Raw genomic sequence first — 18,982 nt, forward strand, 5'->3', positions numbered from 1 at the left:
TGAACTTTAACATTAATATGATATTATTTAAATAACTGCATGTTATTTACTTTACACTAAAAATGATGAATGATTTCTGGACAGCTCCAATGACATAAAGCAGGCAGACCCTCTAATGAGATTTGACAAAATGGAGACATATGCAGAATATTGGTTACAGTCTGCATCACCGGGGGCCTTGCGGCAAGCCGTGCTGGTTTTGATTGTCTACAAGCATTGAAGCATCTATTTCAATTGCTACTTCCTTTCTGCTCTGGATTTTAAATTTAGCTGGTGCCATTTACATATTACTCTTAATCAAAAATTTTACGTTATGGTTCACAAGCAGAAATGGAAGTAGTTTGTAAAATGGAGACATGACACACGTTTAAGTGAACTTTTTTTTTCTTCCTTTCTAAAGCTGTTGTGTCAGCGTTAAGACTGTTTTTTCATTACACTTTGGGAAAAAGGATGAAGCGTTCTCTGTAGTGAAAGTAGAGGAAGATTTACTAACTTAGTACGATATAGGCATTTGTTTTAATGATATATATATATATATATATACTGTATATAGTTATGAACAAGTGACTAAATTAGTCCTATGAATTAAAATACATTTGTGATTGGGGTGTTTTTAGGGCTTTTCCTTTTCACTGAAATGTATATGTATTTAACATTGCTGTTCAACAATCAAAATGAACCTTAAGTTAAACTTCCAAAGCATTAATATTGCATATTGATATACTTTGAGGACTGTTAACAAATGATAAATGTATATCTTGGTTTGGCCGATGGATTACAACTTGAATGATGTAAAAACATGAACATTCTTAAATACGTTTAACATTTTGATTAAACTGCCTGTGCTAAAGGCCACTTTTCATTGACTTGAAGATGTGTCTTGTAAAACCCTTGTCCATAGGGTTCAATAAACTAGCATGGCTACCTAACTCTAAGGACTGTGAAATATCAATATTCTGCATTTGATTTTCAATAAAGAAATCAAATTCTAAAGATAGTATTTTAAAAAATCATTTGCCTTTAATGATTATTGTTCAGCCTTACAAACATTTTTCCTGTAAGACAAATACAATATGTCCTGAGATTGTTTAGGAAAGGGACACAGAAGTTTCAAGGCATGCCAGGTATACTTGCTGACAGTGGTGCCAAACTTTCACGTATAGATTAGCACATGCAAGTAAGAATTTCACTGTACACCATACATATATAGGCCCTATAAGCCCATAAACCTTTATGCATACAATATGTAAAGTAAGAACAAAATCTATGCTTTTAATGTGTATATCCCCAATTCTAATTAATATTTAGCATTTAAAAATTCTTATTTTTAAATTTACATAAAATGTATTTGTATGTCTTCTTTTTTGCTCCTGATTATAGTTTGATCTCTTAAAGAAACACAGTAAACTCCTACCTGGTTCTTACCTTCGCATCATTCCTGTTAGAATCCTTGAGCTTTTTCCCAAATTAGCATCCGTTTCACGAAGCTAAAAACAGAATAAGTATGGAAACTATCAGAATTCAAACTGCACATTAAGTATATTACAGGATCTATCAACATTATCACTTTGCTTTATGGCATGGAGCGCAAAAAGAAATTCTTAGCATACAGAAATAAATGTTGAATGTGTTAAAAATCTGAAAATAACAACAGTCGCTATCCAGGAGAAAGATGGAACCAGTTTTGACAGGGTGCTAGTCACATTACAGTACATACTCATAAGCACACACACATCTGTACAGGGACATTTTCAATTCTCTAATTGAACTAACAAGCATGTTTTGGAATGTGGGAGGAAAACCCATGCAGACACAGGAAGAATGTTCAAACTCCACCCTCCCAAGCAGGACCCGTGCATGGGATTAAAACCCAGAATGTTCTGTGAGGTAGCAGTGCTGATCACGTTACCACTGTATTGCCCAATTATTAGAAGAGTAAATCTATTATACTAGCTGTGTTACTCGGCTTTGCCCAGGAAATGTCGCAAGACAATGAGCCACAGTTATAGTGCCGTCAGTTAAATGGATGTATCAGAAGTATTATATAACTAACAGTACTTTCCAGTATATAATATTTGTAGCTAATATTATTGGCAGGCAGTATGCTGTAGTGGTTAAGGCTCTGGACCAAGGACTTCAAACCCTGAGGTTGATAGTTCAAGTCCTGATATTGACATTGAGTGACCCTGTACAAGTCAATTCACCTGCTTGTGCTTGAATTGGAAATTCAACAGAAATGTAACCAAATGTATCTTACATCATGCAAATCATCTTGGATAAAGCTATCGGCCAAATAAAAAGTACTGTATATACTATTAGGCCAATGAAGCTGCTTACACAAATGTTCATGAGTAAAACATTCCTGCATTTGATCAATCCCTGCTTTTTTTCTGTTTCTCTAAGTTACTTAGCTTTTGTTGATGGCCATTGCCATTTTACAGGAAAGTATACAGATTATGTTAAATTTTAGGATATAGTAATATCATTATTAGATATTTACGATTTTTATTAATTTACATCATTCAGTAGTTTTTTTGTGTTTTGTGTCAGTTGTATGTGGTCACCCTAGTCTGCATTTGAGAATGAATATTTAAAGAATCTTTGAAAGCGGGAATGTGGAGCACCCCCATTCAAAGTAAACAGACACACATGGAAATGATTTTGAAGGTCAGGGGTGCGTACTCTGTTTTAAAAATTCAATTAATATGAATATTTATTATATTGGGGTAGCTCATGGGGAAGGGAACAATTAAGTTTAAACTGATGCTGTTTGTCCTGGCTTGTCTTGAATTTGTGAATACCATTTCTGACTCTACTCCTCTCTCTTTTTGCTCCTAGCAAGTAATATCTACGCTCACAGCCACAGCACCTGACATTGACAAGGTTTATAACACGCTTGCTAACCACTGAGCTTTGCATCTTCCTTGAGCTTTGTTGAACTTTCTCCTTCCATTTCACACATGACTGTACACACCAATTGAAATCGCGTCTCGTTTTTCCGGTTCAGGACTCCTCCCCTTCTTACCAGTTAGTGCTGCTGTTCGCATGGCCTGTGGGTCACTGAAGAGGAGAGTACACCCTGGATGATATGGAGAGCTTCTGTAACATGAAATGGTTTCAGATTCCCTGCTTTATTTTCTCCAACGTTATAAGATGTTAAAGGAGAAGATGCAGTGCTGTTTTATTGGCAAAGAGAGGGCTCTACAAAGTATTAAATACATGGGTGCCAAAACTTGTGGCACACGTGATTTTAATAAAAATCATTATTTCTTCACAAGCAATTTTTTTTTCTTAGAATAAATTTACTTAAGTTAAAGGTTGCATTTCTCTCTTTTTTGCAGTGTAACATTAAGGCAATTGACCAAAAGTATATTGTGTGCTGGGAGCTGCTCACACCCCTATCGGTTAAAAAAGACACTGAAAGACGACCTTCACATTACTCCCTTGCTTGATGGCCTTACTTGCGGCTGAGCTATCGCGCGATCCACACGGTACTTCACAGACTTAAAAGTCAAACAGCTCCTGTCAATTTTTGATTGATTGTTTGCCTTCTATCTCTCAGATCTTCCCTGCTCCTAATGCGCACTCCTTTAAAGAGGAGGATATGTTTGCATTCTTTTAATTGTTAGACGGTACTGTCGTCTCCGTTTTGTTAAGGAGAGCGTTTAAACCTTTGAAAAAGAGACATGTTTGTTTGCAGTGTTTGAATAAAGTTCCTGTCTCTACAACCTGCTGTGTTTCTGTGCAAATCTGTGACCCAAGCGTGACAAGTGGTACCAGGAGTGGTTGCACAGATGAACGCTGAGGAGTTGTTTCAGATCGCTCAAAATGTCCCACTTCCTCCTGACTGGAAGGATGATCTGGTTCCTGCTCTACCCTGGTAATTCCAAGGATGTGCTGACGAAGATGGGGCCTTCCGATGACCTAGAGATGTTTCTTTTGGCTTTTGAACATGTGGTGACTTTGCTGGAATGGGACAAACGAAACTGGGCTGTCATCGCCACCCCCTTTTTGTCTGGGGATGCCTTAATTGCTTTACGGACTGCGCCTCGTGATAAACTCTGCGATTATGATTTCTTGAAGCAGCATGTTGTTTTACGAAAAACTACAAGCTTTTTGTCTAAAGATTTTGCGCTTCATGATTGGAAACTGAACATGGATGGACCCATTCGTGCGCAAATTCAAGATTTGATTCATAAAGTTCACTGCTGGTTTGAGGGGAACGAGATGAAGCGAGTTGTGGAAAAGGTTGTCATGAATATACTGCTGGCAGGGATACCTGCAGTTCTCCGAGATGAATTCCTTCGTCATGATGTTGAATCGTTGACGATCATAGCCAGACGTTTGTAGGGTTCTCAAACCACTTGGAGAAAAAGTGGTGGATTTGCTGCTCCTTATGCTGTTCCGCAGCCTCCGAGAGATCGCCCAGGGAATGTTCGTTGCTTTGAACGGAGGTTAGAGCATCTTCGTGCTGTTAATCCTGAAAATCAGCTTTCCTCAGGAAGATGCTTCTGGTGTGATCAACCCGGCAACTTGGCGAGGGAATGTCGCCTATTCCCTGCTCAACCGATGGAAATTGGTCTCGCCGAGGTTTGTTGCTCCCGTGTTCCTTATTATTCAGATAAAAAGGATAGCTTAATGGGCTCGGTGAAGTTGGGGGGCTGCAAGATCTCGGCATTATTGGACTCAGGTAGTGACCTTTGTATTGTCAGATGGGACTGTCTTGACGAAAGGTATCACTGTAACACTGAAACTGTAAACATACGTTGTGTACATGAAGATGTTAAAGACTATCAGACATTGCTTATTCCTTTAACATATAAGCGTAAAGTCACAAGTATGGAGCTTCCCATGTACATATACAAAGTACAGCGTTGGCAAACGTGCATTCTTGATCCGATGTAGAATCGTCGTCATAATTTGAGTTTAACTCTGTTACATCGTGTCTATGTGAAAACAGCAGTGTCAAATGCTTGGGGGGTTGAGTTGGGATCGTGAACGCGGCTGAGAGAATGAAACTGAATAAAAAAAAAAACAAAGCTAACCTTTACAAGTATCATAAATTACACCAGCTGTTACAGACTAGAATTAAATGTATGTTTTTATTCTAAAATAGTAAGAATACGTGCAGCTCACTTCTCAAAACGGACTCTTCTGGGATCGAACCCGTGAAGTTTAGATTACCAGTCAATAGCTGATATCGTTGTGCCACCGAAGCGCGCATAGCAAATGCGTATCAATATCGCACCCTAACGCAGGTTGTTTTTCTGCAGTTATATTTTTGAATAAAAGTGCATTTATTCTGTTATATCTGTACCTTTTGTGAAAGTGTTTCTTTGATATTTGGAATTCAGGCTTCACACATTATACACTTCATGTCTACATTTTGTCAATTATTACCAAAACATGAAAAACATTTCTGTTTTAATGATGTGTTTACATGAAATGCAAGTGTTCCAAATAATGATATAGTATTTATAAAAGGTGTCATTTTGTTTGACTTCTCGCTCTATACAACTCTAAGCAACTGACACGCAGGTAAACAGACTTGAGCTGAGACAACTGTGCTGGGGGGGGGTGTGATAGTACGCTGTTTGCTGCTTATCCACACATTTAGAGGACAAAAGACTCTGATGGAGAGGTGCAAAGTGTTTTAAGGTAGGACGGATCTACAAGTTTTTTCGTAGGCTCTGGTAATTCTAGTGTTAAACGGGAATTACTGCATTGGTAACCCAAAGATTCACCATTTTCTAATCTGGTTTCCTTCTGCCTGTCACAATATGTATTACTAATGGTGGTCTAGAAGATGATCACCAAATTTGAGTTCATGTCCATTAATGAGACTGTGACATGAATCGAACCAAGAGTCATAATTTAGGTGTTATTTAAAAGCAAAATATTCATTTTAAAATATGATACAAATTCAGATTATTATTCTTCCACAACAAAATGTTTTAATATACCATATAAAAAGAGGAACAAAATCTGAATTCTTAAAAATAATAGGTCATATAGGCAGGATGTTGCAGTTTTTTTAAGTTTTTTTTTTTTTTTTACTTATATATGCATACAATTTAAAAAAAAGGTCTACAGACATTTAGTTGAACTTGTTTTACATGGAGTTTATAGCACACTTTATAATTTACCTACCTTGCTGAATTTATCACTTGACATATTTTTCACTCATATTTTTAGCAGTAGAGTGTTATACCGTGTTAGTAATAGATTGATACAGAAGAAAGTAGGGTGAAATGAATCACTGTCCAAGTAGGCCAGTTTCTTCCATCGGGTTTTCAGTTCCATGTGAATCCGGTACATTGTGGTGTCTGGTATATCCATAGCAGTAAAGTGTTGTACTATGTTAGCCATAGATTGATACATCCTACTTTATTCTGTATCACTCCTATTTTGAAAGAGGGTAGTTATTTATTATATATGTGACATGAAATAATAACTATACTCAAACATGTAAACACCAACTCATCAAACAGGTACCTCATCCCCAAAGACCCTGCTGTACCCATGAATATGAATTACAACAACTGAACGGAAGTCAAAAACATATCATACACCTTCTCCCCTATGACCACCACACATAGAACAAGGGTTAGAAGAGAAAATATTTTTAATTATTCAGAAATATATAGTAATCACACCTGAATCATCAAATTATTCAAAATAAATAAATATAGGAGACAGGTAGGTAAAAATCCCATGAGTGGAACCATTAATCCTTGAAGCTGATAATTCCATTTAAAACAGATTTTAAAAATATCTTCACCAGTATAAAAAAATGTAAGGCTGTTTCCATTTTTATATCAAGATTAGCTTAGCTGCAATTGTAGATAAAAGAGAATTTTTTGCGAACCAGTCAACAGTATAGAGGAAAAATCCAATAATAGACACAATTGTGGAGATGGAGTACTATTTATCTCTATCCATTTCCATAAAACATTTATTTCAGGGTATATGCAAAAAATGCGTATAAATGATCTCACAGTTATGTCTTGACAAAACACACAATAACAATGTCTGACAAACCCACTAAGATGTCTGATCTTAGAGGTAATTATACAGTGACAGAGTGAACAAAACTGATTTGGATTTTTTTTAAAGTTTCCTTACTATTAGAAAGCATGATGGTGACTTAGTAAAATTATATTTACATGTACTTTGTATAAAGAAAAACTGTGTAGTGGATTTATTTTAAATAAATACTCCTAAGCCATGCTGCCAAGAATTTGTGTATGTGTGCCTGTATATGTGTACACATATACACACACACGCATACATACACACCGGTCAAAAGTTTTAGAACACCTCACTCAGTTTTTTCAGTTTTTTGGGAAATGCCTGCAGTTTAATATCTTAATGTTTCATGAAATCAAGACATAAAACAAATAAACAATGGCAAATAAAAAAAAGTCAAGGAATCATTAAGTGTGCATAAAATTTTTGATTAATCAAAGTAGCCACCTTTTGCTGTTACAATGACCAAAGTGCGGTAATCCTTATGATTCAGAATAGCAGACACTCTGTGCAAGTTACCAATTCAGCCTCCAGCAAAAGAACTCCAGACCATCACAGTTCTTCCTTCATGTTTGACAGTTAGTGTCACACCAGCCTTTCACTAACTCGACGGCATGCAAACACTGTAGCATTGCTACTGGGGATTGAAACTTCAACTCCCAACAGTCCCTGCAGTGGCACTGATTGGTCCTCTACTGAGGGTCCAGGGGCTGTTGGATACAAGGAGACCTGCGAGGGACAGGTTCTGCAAGACATGATGCTGCAACTACAGCAGTTAGAGGCATGGGTTCACGTCACCGCTTGTGCAGTTTTATTAATCGTGATGAGACTATCCATGGCCACCCGAGTATCTGGCGAGGCGGCTATGAGAGTACAGCGTCTTGAAAAATCCTTTGTGTAGTGCATGCAGCACTTGGAAGCAAATATGAGAGAGGAGATCAGGAGGCAGGTGCAGGAGTGTTGGCGTGCTGTCTCACAGCCACTAAGACAGTCGACTCATGTAGCGGGAGTGGAGAACGACTGGTGACTGTCGTCCTTGTCAGTTGTGGTGCCGCGGATGGAGTTTCCTAAACTGACCCCTCAGCAACCACAAGAATTGCCGACTTTGTAGAGGAGGTTGACTTGTTCGTGGAGTTGCATCCTCTGATTGGGGCCTAGCTGCGGGGATTCCTAAACACAGCACTCAGCAGTCTGGTTCACTCTTGGTGGTTTGCCGAGTGGCACAAGTGTAACAACTGGGGGAGTTTCACGCTGCCTTTCTGAATCCATTCCTCTCAGATGAACACCAGGCGCTGTGGGAAGAAAAGCTCCGGACCTTTGTGCAGAAGCCATCACAGAGTCTCAGGGAGTTTGTCCCTGAATTCTGTGCATTGTGCCTGAAGTGGCATTCTGACATGTGCGAGGAAGAGATATTGTGACGTGTCCTTGATGCATGTGACCCTCGGGTGGCAGCTACTCTGAGGGGTTCATAAAATCAGTGGATGAGTTGGTAAAGTTGGGTCCCCAAGTGGAAAAGGACTGGGCAGCCATCGGGGTTAGTGGGTCTCGAAAGGGGCCGACATCTTGAGAAGTCCCCTGTCCCAAACCACAAGGAAAAGCTCCAGTGAAATCCCGTGCCAAACTCACCTTGGTGCAAGCCACCTTGCCCCTTTTAGTGGTGCCGATACAAGTGAAAGGAGTCAATGGAGAGGCAGTCGTACATACAGGCAGCACTTACACCTTTATGAAATACAGCTTGTGGGAAAAGCTTAAAGTGCCTCATGAGCAGTTAAAGGAAAGTGCGAAAGTAAAATTCTTTCTCGTGGATGGGAGGGTTCACGGGGCAAAGGGCAAGGTTCCCATGAGGCACTGCTTACATGAGACGCAATTGGGAGACAGAAGTTTACATCCTGGAAGGTGACCACCTGTCAATGCCCTTATTACTAGGAATGGACTCACTCATGTTGGTAGGGCTTAGCATCCACCTATCGCGGCTGGAGTACGAGTTGCCGGGGGGTGAGGTCCATTGGTTTGGGATGAAGGTTCAGAGCAATCTGGTTTGGCCTAACTTGCATTATTACCTCATGCAGTTGGTGGAAGAGCCCAGATCTGTAGAGAAGGCAATTCTCTACCAACATCTGGTGGACACACTCCTTGATTATTCCTCTTTTCAGAGGTGACACTCTGTAGGCTCTGTGCCGAACTGGGACTGAATTGACTGTGTGGATGTGGTGACACACCACCACAGTCTGTCCCAGTTTGTCCGTCCCCACAATTCTCCAAATTCCCTTTCCCTTACGGTGATACAGATGTAACATAACAATGAACCACAACGATAAACACTCACTATAAAGTCCATAGAAAACAGCAACTGATGAAGTGCAATGATGGAGGTAGATAGTCCAGAGATCAGCACGCTGAATGGGAATGTAAAGATAGTCCTACTGGTAATTCCTAATGAAGACAGGTGAATGGGATCAGGAGCGCTCCTTTCTTCACAGGTTGCGCCAGCCTCCCAAAAGCCCGTGCCCCATCAGTAGATGACCAATCAGAGCCACTGCAGAGACTGCTGGGAGTTGAAGTTTCAATCCCCTTCAGGGTGGAGCATATCTTCTTGGCTGTGACAACAGCCATGGAGAATAGATCCATCCATCAGGTAAAATAGTCCATAACCACCATCAGCTAGGACTTCTGGTCCTTACTGGCAGGAAAGGGTCCCACTAGGTCCACGCCTAGGCTATCTCCTGGGAAAGTGATGGTGACTGGTTGAAGTTGTCCTTACGGAAGACTAGGTGGGGTTTTGTATTGCTGACAGGTGGTACAAGTCTGGACATGTAGACGACTTTGCGTATCGTCGGCCACCATGCCATCTCCAGGATTTTGAAAAGTGTCTTCGTATGTCCAAGATGACCACCGATTAGGTTATCATGGTAATATTGTAGGAACGTGGGCACATATGTCTCGGGCACCACAAACTGATAATGGTAACCCTGCTCTTTGGTTGGTACACAGCTAAAGAATGGCCCTTGAACTTCCCTATAATGTCTTTTGTTCCCAGCAGCCCCTACTATTACTGTTCCAACGTTCCAATCATCCTATGTAGGTAATCCCCATTGGGCTGCTGGAAAATGGAGTTCTTCCTACGGTAACACTGCTATAACATCCTGTGTGATGAACTGAATATTTAAATTTTTGATTTATCAGTCCATAAGACTTTCTTGCAGTCTGCAGTAGCTGACAGCTAGTATTTCAAGGTCATATTTTGTCCTTTAATGAATGGCTTTCTTATTGTCACTCACCCTGTCAAACCTGCAGCACAAAGTCTCCTCTTTACAGTAGATAATTAGACTTGTTTTTTTCCACCCCTGTTAAACTGTGCTTTAAGCTGTTGTGCTGTGTATTGCCTATCAAGCAAGCTGGTGACCCTCAAAAACAGGCTGCTTGCTGCTTTTGCTGATCAACACATTTACAGAACAAAAGACGCTGATGGAGAGGGGCAAAGGAATTTAAGGTGGGGCAGGATTACAAGTTTTTTCGTATGCTTCAGGGATTCTACCGTTAATTGCCGTTTTCTTGCCATTATCACTAAAATATTGTCCAAGAAGTACTTCAGAGGGTGTAGTAACACGGTCTCTTTCAACTCTGCTTTAAGACAGACTGTTTTTAAGTAACCAACAGAAATAGGGTCACCTGTAAAAATTGTTTCCTTCAGATTACAAGGTTTAATTTACTTTAATTGCCTGGGGACATATGTAGGTTATAACATATTAGTTTTTCCTTAAAGAAGGCCCATTTGTAATATTATGAAATTTCCTTTTCACCATTTTAGCTCATTCATTACATTCCAACTGATTAAATTTGAAGAAAAACTGAGGAGTTCTAAAACTTTTGAATGGTACTGTATATACTGATTACTTTTTTTCTGCTATTTATGACTCTAAATACATTGCTTACTCAATTCTGATAAGAATTTTTTTTTATCTATATTTGTTTGTAAAATGCTCCTGGATTTCAGTCAGTGGGGTAAAAAACCGGCTCTTAAAAATTCCTACCCTGTATAACAGGCTAGCCTTGTTTTATTTTACAGTGGGTTTGCAGTATTGGTTGGATCATAGATCTTTTCGCATTATTCAGTACACATGTAGCACTGAGTGATGTTTCACCAGTAAAGAGGTTAGTAATTGCTTTTCCTGGAAGCAAAATATGCAGCATTTAGTAATTACTGCATAAGACATACAACGGCCACTTAAAGTTGCTTAAGGATAAACACATGGCACAGCTCAAGACTGACAACAGAATTGAGTAGCCAGAATTTCATAAGGCAGTACCCTGAAGTTCACTACAGACAATGAATATCTTATAACACACATTGTACAATATAATTATGAAGTCTAAATGGCACAGAAGAATTAGGCTGGAGTAAAAAAACAAAACCTAAGAGGCAGAATAAATGTAAAATTAAATCCTATAAAAATAGATCTATAACACAATAACGGGGGGAAGGAGAACCAACGATGTAACATCTTTGGCTTGTTTGGTTAGCTTGATGATGCAGTGGTTAGCACTGCTGTTTTATATGTCCAGGGACCTATACTCAATTCCTGGTCACTTCACTCTTTACTAGGTGTTTGTGCAGATTTCAACTATGCAGAAGAGTGTTTCCTTTAGATATTCTGATTTTTCCCCATTCCCAAGCATGAAACGTTAACTGGCATCACTAAATAGGCCAAGTGCAAAGGGATAGTCAAAGTGTGCTCGAGTATGTCCTGTAATTCTGTTGTTCTGTCCAGTGTTGATTCCCCTCTGGTATTTAATACTTCCACAACTGGTTCCCACTTCCTACTGGGATTGGAAGATTGATAGAAGGATGTTCTAAATGTATCAAACCACATAGTGGGACATTTGATTTTGTTTCAATCACAAATATTATTAAACTTTGGCACAAAAGTATATATTATTCTCACAGTGTGCTCCATGGTGTTACTGAGTTTCACACTGTATAATGAACAGTAAGCAAAGATTAATTTTCTTCAAGAAAAATATACAGTAGATAGGAAAAGTAATCAGCACTTTTGTTATTCTAATCAGGTTTCTCTTATATTGGAGCATTCTGGGTCCAGAGTGGAAAGTGTTTTTTGAGTGCAAACATAATGAGCTTTGGCATTAAAAAGAAAATATAATGTGAAGCGCCGCGTCACAACTGTGGCCAAAGCTATTATGTTTTATCTTAATACCCATTGACTTAATTAGATCTGTTCAAAGTCAATTGAAAACACTGGTACATTAACTTTTTAACATTTTTAAAAAGTTCTCTCTATAATACTGCAAACATTAATTGACATATTGAAATTTTCAAACTGAATGAATTATAGGATTTTTTTTTGCTAAGGGTGAAAGTAAGCTTGGTTAGGAGTGAGTGGATTTATAAGTAATTAGATGGCCCCCTTTGGTATTTGTAATATTTTTTCATTTGTTAGCTTTTATCTTTCTTCCACAGTCTTTAAACCATAACTCTTAAAATATGAACATAGCTGAATCTCTGCAGGAAAATCATATGCTTGCTAGATATGCTGTTAACTACAGGTTTTTTCTTTTTATTTCATTCCTTGTTGGTCCCTCAAATGTAACTAAACCTAAATTACCAACAGTTTAATTGCATGTCAATTTATTTACAAACATGATAAGCTGATTCAATGTAAAACAAAATCATGTTTCCCTGTTATAAATTCTAGAACAAGAACCACAGACATTGCCTTTTCCTTCTGTAATTTAAAACTTAAGTTCTAACATGTATGGTGAAAAAAACTGTATACTTTACAATTCAGACATGCTGACCAGGCGGGTCAGTATATTGGCCTAGCACATAAAACGACCCAATGTTATATGTTAGCAAATGTAATATACTCTATTCGAAGTGGCAAACACAGGGGATGACACAAGGTAAAAGAAATGGCACATGAAACACAAAACAGAAAATGTGGCTGAGTGATGAGGAATCAATCATCAAGTATTGTTTTAAAAGTGAAAACAACTGAACAAAGTATCATTTAAAATGTGTGGCTGTGGTGATATGGGTCCACAGCTCGTTGAGTAAAGGCCATTTTTAAATAAATAATCATTGTGCTCGCGCTTAGCGAGGGACGTTACCATAGTGAGCGCGGGACGATCCGTAGGGTGTGGGCGTTTCTCACCTAGTGCACAGGTGAGGAACTGCCCACATTCATGATTGTCCCGTGGCTAATGCTGCAGCTGCTGTGGCCCTCGTCATTTTAAAAAGAAGCGCGAGTCGGTTTTAGAAAGAAAAAAAGAAACGTTCGGAGGGGAATAGAAATGGAGAGAGAAAGAAGGAAAGGAGAGGACGGAGGTTACCGGGAGCAGGAGAGGAAGCAGACGGTGCGTGAGTGTGGTGAGCGCGCGATCGAGCGCTCGTGGACAGCTGCATGGAAGCTGGGTGTTAGGCCGACACCCACGTGTTGGTGTTGATGTCGCCCGCTGGCGATCAGGTAGCGGGAGTGACCAGGGAAGGCGACTGGCCGCGGAGAGGCCATGGAAAGGCAGCGGAAGTCGGGAGACTTGGTGGTGGGAATCCCCAACGTGAGCGACCTGGCCGTTGTGGGAAACCAAGTTCTCCGGGACTGGGATGAGTGCCATACCGAAGCCAGGGATCGGGAGGTCTCCAGTCTCGTGCGTGTGTTTCAGGAGGGCAGCTGCAGAGAGCGTCTTGCCTGCTGCGATGCCCAATCGGGATTAGCAGGTGAGACGCTAACAAAAGAACACCGGATTTGTTTGTTGTTGGTTTTAAAACTGCTTCCAAGAGAAGATTTTAACCTCCGATTTTTAAGGATGTGTTTTTTTTCTATTTATTGATTTTTAAACTCCTCGTTTTCATTTAATGGATTATTTATTTATTTATTGAAGAACTTGAAGATCTGCACTATTTATGGAACACTGTTTTTGTTTTGTTGATTTTTAATAATAAGCACTGTTGCACTTTTTGTATACCTTCCCCTTGCTGGAATCATTTGCCTCCATTGACTAGCTCACTCGGTTACATTATCGACGGTGTTGGGTTCGAGTGCTTCCAATAGCAATGGGAGTGTGGAGCCAGAACCCACATCGTCACATTTGGTGGCAGCGGTGGGATGAGCTAGCAGTGGAGGCCAGAAGAGGAGACAGAGCAGCAAGCGGGATTGGTAACTGACTTTGAAGGACCCACGTACCCAAGCCGGAGGAGGACATTTTTAAGAGACTGAGCTTTTTAAGTACATTTATTTATTGCTGTCATTTTAATTGTCTTTTAAAGTTCTTATTCTTTTAATGTCCTGTTTTTATGAAGGGGGCTTGGGTTGGTTTGTTTTATTGTGGGGAATTGTTTTAGTGCTTTTATTGGTTTTAGTGCAGTGTAGAGTGGCCGAGCTGTGGACCTGAGCTCCAGTTGCATTGGGTTGGCAGTGGTGTGGAGCCTTCCCATGCAACTGGAGTTTTATGGGGGGTGGAATGTGGTGATATGGGTCCACAGCTCGTTGAGTAAAGGCCATTTTTAAATAAATAATCATTGTGCTCGCGGCTTAGCGAGGGACGCTATATAGTGAGCCGCTGGACGATCCGTAGGGTGTGGGCGTTTCTCACCTAGTGCACAGGTGAGGAACTGCCCACATTCATGATTGTCCCGTGGCTAATGCTGCAGCTGCTGTGGCCCTCGTCATTTTAAAAAGAAGCGCGAGTCGGTTTTAGAAAGAAAAAAAGAAACGTTCGGAGGGGAATAGAAATGGAGAGAGAAAGAAGGAAAGGAGAGGACGGAGGTTACCGGGAGCAGGAGAGGAAGCAGACGGTGCGTGAGTGTGGTGAGCGCGCGATCGAGCGCTCGTGGACAGCTGCATGGAAGCTGGGTGTTAGGCCGACACCCACGTGTTGGTGTTGATGTCGCTCCCGCTGAGCGATCAGGTAGCGGGAGTGACCAGGGAAGGCGACTGGCTGCGGAGAGGCCATGGAAAGGCAGCGGAAGTCGGGAGACTTGGTGGTGGGAATCCCCAACGTGAGCGACCTGGCCGTTGTGGGAAACCAAGTTCTCCGGGACTGGGATGAGTGCCATACCGAAGCCAGGGATCGGGAGGTCTCCAGTCTCGTGCGTGTGTTTCAGGAGGGCAGCTGCAGAGAGCGTCTTGCCTGCTGCGATGCCCAATCGGGATTAGCAGGTGAGACGCTAACAAAAGAACACCGGATTTGTTTGTTGTTGGTTTTAAAACTGCTTCCAAGAGAAGATTTTAACCTCCGATTTTTAAGGATGTGTTTTTTTTCTATTTATTGATTTTTAAACTCCTCGTTTTCATTTAATGGATTATTTATTTATTTATTGAAGAACTTGAAGATCTGCACTATTTATGGAATACTGTTTTTGTTTTGTTGATTTTTAATAAAAGCACTGTTGCACTTTTTGTATACCTTCCCCTTGCTGGAATCATTTGCCTCCATTGACTGGCTCACTCGGTTACATTATCGACGGTGTTGGGTTCGAGTGCTTCCAATAGCAATGGGAGTGTGGAGCCAGAACCCACATCGTCACAGTGGCTCAGTATGTGAGGTGGCAAAACAGCATGCCACCCAGAGTTCGTTCCAGCCTTGTGCTCACTTCTCCTCTGGCTCGCTTCAGTTATGTGGAATATAAAACTGTTATGGCTGACCATTTGTAGAATTTGCATAGAAATCCCTTCGTTAAAATGATGCCACTCCAATAATGCTCACTGGCTTCAACAATGAGAATGTACTTTAGACACTATTGGAAAACAAGACGTTAGAAAATGAATACTTTGGCAGCAGGATCCAGGGTACATGCATGTAACATTAGGACCTATCAAAGATAATTAGCTTTATTCTATGAACAAAAGACAGAAGCAGCAGAATTATATTACGTTTTCTGAAGCAGTCATTACATGTAATTTTTTTAAAGCGATTACAGGGCACATTTTCAAGACATGTTATCTTCTTAAATATGTGATTGCTATTTGATAAGAAAGATCCAATCATTATGGTTAGAATGGAAAAATATGAAGAAAATATAAAATTACTGTTTATTGCATTGTTTTATGTTACCATACAACAATACGAAGAAGACACAACCTTCTCAAGCACACTTAAACCAATTCAAGATAGCTGGGGCCTGTTCTAGCAACAGTGGTGGAAAGCAGGAACCAACACAGAAACGTCTGCCAGTGTATACTCACACAGAACCACCTTAGAGTCACCAATTAACCTAACTTGCAAAAGTCTTTGGGAATGCGAGAGAAAAGCCCATGGATCTACATCTAGGCAAATGATTTAGAACAACATTGCCCTATCCACTAAAAAGAGATACCTTTTTATTTAAGAAGAAAAAATATTAATTACAGAAGAGTTGCATCTTAAATAGGGAGGAAAATAAGCATCAAAGAAGAAAATCTTATTATTTCTCCTTAATAAAGAACAAAAAACAAAATAAAAATCTTTAATGCAAAGTTCTACTAGTAAAACTAAGAACAGGATAAGATAACAGCTCATACTGAAATGAGGATGGGGAGAATATTCAAAATGAAAAAGAAAAATGGCCCATCCACCCAGGTCCCTGAAATTGTGTGGCAGTGGCACTAATTGCTATTTCACACTGCTCAAAAAATTAAGGGAAAATCTAATCATCACAGTCTAACACCAAGTCATTTAAGTTTTAGGGATATCAGTCTGTCCAGTTAAGAAGCATAAACGATTGTGAATTAACTTCACCTGCTTCAGTGCAAATGAAAGTGACAACAGGTACACTGGTGACAACCGCCCAAAAAGGGAATAGTTTTGCAGACATTTGCTCTCTCCTTATCCTTTATGACTGATTCTTCTCCATTTTCACATTTTCTAGTGTCTTTGTCACTACTGGTAGTATGAGGCAGTACCTGCTGCCAACTAAGGTTGCACAGGTAGTCCAGCTCCTCCAGGATGGCATATCCATATGTGTCATTGCATAAATGTTTGCTGGGTCTCCCAGCAGAATCTCAGGAGCATGGAGGAGATAACCAGAGATGGGCCATTACATGAGGAGAGATTGACAGGGCCATAGAAGGGCATCAACCCAGCAGCACAACTGGTATCTGCTCCTTTGTGTTAGGAGGAACAGGAGGAGAACTGCCAGAGCCTCACAAAATGACCTCCAGTTGGTTACTGGTGTGCATGTTTCTGACCAAACTGTAAGAAACAGACTACATGAGGGTGGCAGGAGGGCCCAACGTTCTCTAATGGGACCTGTGCTCACAATACATTATCCTGCAGCTTGATTGGCATTTGCCAGAGAATACCATAATAAGCAGCTCTGCCATTGGTGTCCCATTATCTTCAAAGATGAGAACAGGCTCACACTGAGTAAATGTTCCAAATGGTGGTTATGCAGCCTGCACCATCATTAAGCATCACCGGTTTGGCAGGCAGACAGACAGTGATGGTCTTGTGATGCACAGACCTCCATGTGCTTGGAAGCTGTAACCTCAGAGCCACTGTCAGACCTTACGCTGGTGCAGTGAGCCCTGGGTTCCTCCTGGTACAGGACAATGCACAGCTTCATGTGTACAGAGTGTGAAGGCATTTCCTGGATGACAAACAAAGGCATTAATGTCATTGACTGGCTTGCACATTCCCCAGACCTGAATCCAACTGAGAACCTCTGGGACGTTATGTATTGGTGCATCCAATGCTACCAAGTAGTGCCACAGACTGTCCAAGAGCTCACTGATGCCCTGATCCAGGTCTGGGAGGACATCCCCCAGAACATCATCTGCCATCTCATTAGCAGCATGTGCAGACATTGTCTGGAGTACATACTGGCATGTGGGGGCCATACATACTACTGAATTACATTATGAGTAGCCATGATTAACTTCATTTTAGTTGGATCAGTCTGAAATTTCAGTTTGTGACTTTGACTTTCAAAGTGATGTTGAATCTAGCCCTCAATGGAACAACTGCTATGGGGCACTTTACAATGGCTAACCCTGTGTATCTTTACAGGTCATGCAAAAAGACAATTTCCCCTTGGGGAGTAATAACGTAAATCTAATAAAAAAATCAAAACAATTATTAAATAACATTTAGGAATGTTCAATTCCCTTTTTTAATCACCCAGATTAGCACTAGGCAAAATAGTAATAATCACCACGTAAGTAGATGTCTGGATTAACTGTAAACACAGACATATAAAGGAAATGATCATGTGGCCAAAACAGTAAAAAATGTCAAGAGGAACCCTATACAACTTTCCCCTTCCACGCCCAAATGTGGTGCTCTCACTGCTAGATGACATTTCTTTGGGAAACACTGTAATCTGTTAATTTTCAGATATAATCTAAGATACTCTATTATTGTACATAACACTGACAGCAAACTGCAGCATAATGTGCATGATAGCTGTTATTGGAAATTAACTGGTGCTGGCTAGATTTGAAATCTAACCAGCTGGTTCCATCTCACCCCAGAGATACTCAATCATGTTGAGACAGGGTGACTGGGAAATCAGCTTTGAAAAGATTCATTAAATTGTACATTCTGCATTCCTTTTTGGGCTTCAGTTCTTGTATTTATCTGTTAGCTGGCTTTTTAAATTGTTACTCTACACCCATCATGTGAACAATACTGATTTGCCCCATGTTGATCTTAATCCTATGACTTGGGTATGTCATAAATTGAGTGACCATCATTTAATAGATAAAAATCTAGAAATTTCCCATGGATTCTACAAAGACAAGCATGCATACACAATGCTAGATTTTGTAAAAATTTCTTTTTGTAGAATTTCAACAGTTTGCATACAATTCTAGATTGGATGAAGGTATCTGTTATTTAATAAAAACTAGGGGGCTTCGCTTGCCCACCCCTGGGTTTAGTTACCGGATATAAAATTTAAAGAGATCGTTATTTTCATGGGAATTGTTACATATGCATTACTTTCACTTTACTTTGAAAC

The 18,982-nt window shown here is 40.1% G+C and overlaps 1 protein-coding gene across 5 annotated transcripts in view; it reads right to left on the reverse strand.

Moving 5' to 3' along the window:
• The window catches only part of vti1a (vesicle transport through interaction with t-SNAREs 1A), a 504,072-nt gene that overhangs the window by 164,003 nt on the left and 321,087 nt on the right, over positions 1–18,982 (reverse strand). For 3 of the 5 annotated variants that reach the window (XM_039776469.1, XM_039776448.1, XM_039776459.1), the window contains one exon: positions 1,426–1,487. In XM_039776469.1, coding sequence (XP_039632403.1) covers positions 1,426–1,487 — 62 coding nt within the window. Of the gene's footprint in view, positions 1–1,414; positions 1,488–18,982 lie in introns of all 5 variants that reach the window. The other 2 variants (XM_039776478.1, XM_039776486.1) reach the window with 1 other exon arrangement.

The sequence above is a fragment of the Polypterus senegalus genome, chromosome 1 (assembly GCF_016835505.1).
Source record: "Polypterus senegalus isolate Bchr_013 chromosome 1, ASM1683550v1, whole genome shotgun sequence".
NCBI lineage: Eukaryota > Metazoa > Chordata > Cladistia > Polypteriformes > Polypteridae > Polypterus > Polypterus senegalus.